The sequence below is a fragment of the Crassostrea angulata genome, chromosome 10 (assembly GCF_025612915.1).
Source record: "Crassostrea angulata isolate pt1a10 chromosome 10, ASM2561291v2, whole genome shotgun sequence".
In the NCBI taxonomy this organism is placed as follows: Eukaryota; Metazoa; Mollusca; class Bivalvia; order Ostreida; family Ostreidae; genus Magallana; species Magallana angulata.
The window spans coordinates 43,589,381-43,594,811 of record NC_069120.1 but is presented as its reverse complement, the minus strand read 5'-3'; the positions used below and the strand labels follow the sequence as shown (position 1 = coordinate 43,594,811).

The following is a 5,431-nucleotide window of genomic DNA, read 5'->3' as shown; positions in this document are numbered from 1 at the left end:
TTTAGACATACAAATCACTTTAGTGTCATTGTACAAGGTGACGTAATGGGCACACCTTGAAAAGTCCCAGGGCAGGACAGAGTCCTTGTTTCGGTCATGGACATTATACGTCTTGGGAACACTGTAGTAGATACGGGAAAGTCCCGGTCCACAGCTACAGTGACCATTCATTTTATCGAAGGGACTGCAGTATTCTCCACGCACCTGGTACTTCTCGCACACACCTGCAAATCAAAATTACATTTGAAAATAGAAAAAAAATTACTGAGTAATTCAGTGTTCCTTTTTCATTTATTTATTTTCCATTATGTTTATTTGGTTTTGGGGTGTTTTTTTTTTCTTTTTAAGTTTTTTTGTGCTTTTTTTTTGGGGTGGGTGTGGAGGGGGTATTATTATTTTAGGGGGGGGGGTCAGTATGGCTGCATGTCTTTACCGAGAGGAGTTACTGTCTGTGAATGGTAGAAACTGTCGTTTGCAATTGCTGACTATACATGGTCCCTAATGGCAGAAACAACACTCCCCTTGCCCACACTCGGCGGAAACAACGCTCCCTTGCCAATACTACCTATCAAAAAAGTCAGGGAGTCTGGCGTTATTCGGTGACGAGTTAGTTTACGTCTAAAATTTTAGAAACAGTTTAGCATACAATTCAATTTTTGCAAGACATTTGAGAATGTAATTTTTTTAGTTTTTATTTTTTTCCCTGGCCTTGTTAAACATGATTAACTGACCGCAATCTTTAAAATAAAGCAAAAATTACAACTGTGGAAACACACTGTTTTAACAAAAAATGTAGAACACACTAAAATCAGAGCATGTAACGTCTCCGACATGGCTCTTTTAATAATAAACACAGATTGACAATACATGCGCATTATGTACCAAACTACTATCAACGAAATGATCTTTACATTGAGCAATATTTCTGGTGTGTATGTGTATGTGACCATAATTCTTTCTGAATGATATCTTTTATAGTCTTTACTCTTAGATGACCTTTTTTTCAATCAAAACGTTTTTTCCTTTTAAATTAAGAACAGTTGGGACATACAACTACGTACCACTTACGAGACATCTTATTGTAAACCTTTTTTAAATATAAATATCTAATATGAATCGTTCAAAAGAAAAAGATAACTAGTTGGTTAATTCAATTCATTTATTGCAATTTATTCTTTATTAAATGAATTGTTTTATATTGTACGGTGCCAAACGAGCCTCTCATATTTGATGTATAAAATGATAAATTATTTCTTCATACTCATATTCAATAAATACCCTGAATAATTAAAATGCTCGTTCTTATAGTTATATCAGGATAAACCCATTAAAACTTTTAGATTTAAAGGCAAGATTTTGAGACCAATATGGTTTTTTGTTTTGTTTTTTTGGGGGGGGTTTTTTTTTGGGGGGGGGGGGTTGTTTTTTTTGTTTTGTTTTGTTTTGAGGTTTTTTTTTGTTTGCTTTATCCACAACAATTTATCATATACATGTATGCATCAAATATCAGAGACTCGTGTGTCATTATACAAAATAAAACATGTTCATGCAAACATCGATGCATTATTCACTTCTAAGAATCGATTAAGTAAATATACAAGTAACTTTTACAAACATCTTCTTAGCTGGTTTTATGAGTAATTTCATAACCAAAGTAAATCTCACTTTTTTTTCAATGAATGTTTATATGTATTTCTAACATGAACTTCGACTCTTCTAGTATTTTTCACCTTTGATCGAGATGTAAAGTATTGACAAATTAGAAAATTCTTTATAATACAAATTCAAAGCAGAGCAACACGGACCTCCAAAAAGATAGAGGTAGGATCAGGTGCCTAGGAGGAGTGAACATCCTCTGCTGATCGGTCACACACGCCGTAATCGGTAAAAACAATGGCAAACGCCCGTAGACAATTAGGTGATGAATTATAGTCTAACAATTAGTATTAAAAACGTTGATTGATCTAATGTATAGTATAGTATAGTTTATTAGCTCAAAACCACATGGTTTATAGGCATTGTATAAATACATGTAAATACATAATCAATGTGAACAAATTTTTTGGCAGTACACAAACACATCTGCCATTATGAGATATTACCACAAATTTACAATGTAATAAAAAAAATTAAAATTTTTTAAAAAAATAGAAAAGAAAAATGTACATGTATATATATTTTATAATACTTAAATTATCACATTAGGACGATAATATACATATTAATTAAAGCAAATTATTTCTATACTCTGTGGCTTTCTTAAGAAAATGCATAGTTTGTTTAATTGTTTCTTATTTCTTAAACTCAGCAACTGAACAAGCTTGAAGCACGAGGGCTTTGACCAATAATATGATTGAACAAATTCCAAAATTGATTCACCAAACTTGTATTCATGTATGTATTTACATATCGTTTCCTCACTTGCCCACTCTTTTATCCATATCGGTTTCCAGGTTTAGATAAACTACACATTTTTATACAAGTTTCATTGCTTTTTAACTTCGCAAACTATTGTTTCCATGCATATAACATTTCTCAATATTTTTTCGTGCAAAAAATTATTTCTGTCAATCCTAAACTTTAAAAGTTTTGAGTCTAGCTAATTTACGCCTTAAACTTAATGAACCCAAATCTGTACCGGGATAGAGAGGCGGTCTTTCAAGGTAAAGATAAGACGTTACAGTTATAGTTGTTTAATCAATGTTCGCGTTACAGGTTTTCAAAGTCTGCGGGAGACTCGACGGTTTTTACTCTTTATACAAGTGTGTGAAACACTGAACTGTCTAGATATTTAAGCATGTTTGAAATTTGATTTATACTTTACTACTTTGACAATATAACATTCTTAATATAGACCATGTGCAGTTTCCATTTCAGTCGCTGAGGACTGTGAGGTTGGGTAAAATAATTTACCTGTCGGAGTCTGAATTTACATGTTTTAAAATGTATTACACTCTAAAATTTATCAATTGGCAGTTGCTTTGAATAACTCAAAAATGCACACACAAAAAATCAAAACGGGGAAGTATACTACCATTGAGTATCCTATAATAACAGAACGTCGTCTAAAAAATAATTCTTATCACCAATGATTGAATAAAATCAAACTGTTATGTTACTGGATAACATAGGAACATTATTTATCAAAAACAACCCCATGGAGTACAGTGTTATAGACATTAAAGTGGAAGTGTTGGGTTCCTAAATATTTTCGTTTTTGTTATGGCTATATACTTTACATATTGGTAACATTTGGTAAATTTTACAAGGAATTCGCCAACTTACTTATATTTCCTCAAAGAAAGTGAATTCCTTTCAGGATTTTAAGTAAAGGAAAAGGGCGTAAAAGACAGCTGTTACTTATAAACTGCGCATTGCTAATTTGGTAAAAGTGCAGGTATCTGTATGGTCAAGAAAGCTAGATAAAAGGATTTTCTTGCCCAAGTCTTTATAATAATTTGTTTGTGGTAAATGTTTTCCTTTTGTCTACTATCAACATTCCGTAATTTTTCCAGCTTTCTCGCAACCAGGTCATAACTTTATATCCATCCGACTTTGTCAGCTAATACATGATGAGGAGTGGTAGGGGAGTGTTGACATAGCCCAATTGTAGATCAAAGTAGCCGCCTCTGTTTCGAATTTCTCTCTCTCTCTCTCTCTCTCTCTCTCTCTCTCTCTCTCTCTCTCTCTCTCTCTCTCTCTACATATACACACTATTTTGATAGTCTTTTCATTGCTATTCAACATAATATATGTATAAATATATATTGGGGACCCAAGCATACAAAATTGCAATTTGTAGATGAATGAACTAAGTTTTAATGTATATATTTTATTTTAAATTTATTTTTACACAATGCAGATACATCCTAGTCTCTCGTCTTTCTACACGGTTATGACGTGGGTGCACATTGATAAGCCCCGGGACCTGGCATGTAAAGCTTCCGTTTGGGGGACATAGTGGTAGAGGCGGGGACAAACTGACAGGTGAGTCCCGGCCCACAGCTACAGTGACCGTTCAGCTTGTCAAAGGGGCTGCAGTGGTCCCCAAGCACCTGGTACCTCTCACACACACCTGTAAGGTATCATCGGTATCTTAACTGGTGACGAAGTACTTATTATCGATTCACTAACTATCTTTCCGTCTGTCTGTATGTTCGTCCGTCCGTCCCTATCTGCGTCTTTTTACCGTGGTGAGTTGCTGTGAGCAGTAGATCCTGGCGCTTGCTGACTATCATCGGTCCCTCGTGGCGGAAACAGCATTCATCCTGTCCACATTCGGCGTCTGTGAAACACTGGGTGGCGATCTGAAGTGTACAAATGTTGTTAGTATTAATGATAATTACGGTGTGAAATCCGGACTTTATAATTCTTTTGTTCAAGATTTGATTCATTAACTTACGTACTCTATGTTAGTATATATGTATCATTTCTTAGTAACAATTGAGCAGCTATAATTCTTCTTCATGGTATGCACAGGCCATCACCGTGGCAAAAAATAGCCTTCAGCAAGAAGTACTTGACTCTACTTATCATCATTTTTTATATTTCGCCAACTCATTTCAGTAAAAGAGACGAAAAGCTATAATTAGACGACAAAAAAAACCCAAAACAATTATTGAAACTTACCGCTGAAGCGATAAAAATGGTACACAGAAAAATCACCAATGTCTTCGACATGACTATTCAGATAAAACCAAACTGATAAGACTTTGTATTAATATACTTGTATAATATGACAATCTTCTTGCAAACATTATCTTGGTATTTCATGGTGATAATTATTACGACCGTATATACAACAGGCAGTATCATATATACGGCAGTAATATTCCAAGTCTTTACTTCTGGCCAAAAACCAATTCCGAATCAAACAAATAAATAGAAAATACTGTATACACGGTTATTTTCGCCCGCTTTATTTTCGCCCCTCTACACTTGCAAACGGTTTCGTCCCGTCCTGAATTCGCCCAAACAAAGTTGTGTTTTTTAATTATTTTTTGCAAATGCCAATACTCGTACTTGACAACTTGACATTTCATATTGATTTTTTATCTCATCTCTCCAAAAATTAATTTCAAAGATGAACACTCCTCCCCGTGAACAACTGAGTCTTTTACAATAACAATCTAAGGGTATCCAATCCATAATAGCCCCAGATTCAATGAATCTTGATTTATTACAGATTTGTATAATTATGGCTTAATACTCAGAACACTGAGACATAATTTTTATGTTTCAGGACAAGTTTATATATGTAAGAGCAGATTGTGTCCTAATAAATGCCTTTTCCTGTTCTTGAAGCGTTGCCACCCCCTTTTTGTTTTTAATCTGTAAACTTAAGATCAATTCGAAAATATCTGTCCGGTATAACAGGCACGTAGCATCGTTTTTGAATGGAGGGGGGGGGGGCAGGGGGGGGGGGGGGGCA

General features: G+C 34.5%; 1 protein-coding gene across 1 annotated transcript; it reads right to left on the bottom strand.

Moving 5' to 3' along the window:
* Positions 1 to 3,816: 3,816 nt before the first annotated feature.
* Positions 3,817 to 4,773, bottom strand: LOC128167606 (uncharacterized). The gene is made up of 3 exons (XM_052833408.1): positions 4,630 to 4,773; positions 4,190 to 4,307; positions 3,817 to 4,075 (listed from the first exon to the last, which is right to left on the bottom strand). The coding sequence occupies exons 1-3, from the start codon at positions 4,678 to 4,680 to the stop codon at positions 3,894 to 3,896; spliced, it is 351 nt and encodes a 116-aa protein (XP_052689368.1). The 5' UTR covers positions 4,681 to 4,773; the 3' UTR covers positions 3,817 to 3,893.
* Positions 4,774 to 5,431: the final 658 nt, after the last annotated feature.

Coding starts and splice junctions, on each gene's coding strand:
- LOC128167606 (XM_052833408.1), bottom strand. CDS start 4,680: ATGTCGAAGACATTGGTGATTTTTCTGTGTACCATTTTTATCGCTTCA. Junction 4,308..4,629: donor CCATTTTTATCGCTTCAGCG/GTAAGTTTCAAT, acceptor TGTACACTTCAG/ATCGCCACCCAGTGTTTCAC. Junction 4,076..4,189: donor GCTCACAGCAACTCACCACG/GTAAAAAGACGC, acceptor GATACCTTACAG/GTGTGTGTGAGAGGTACCAG.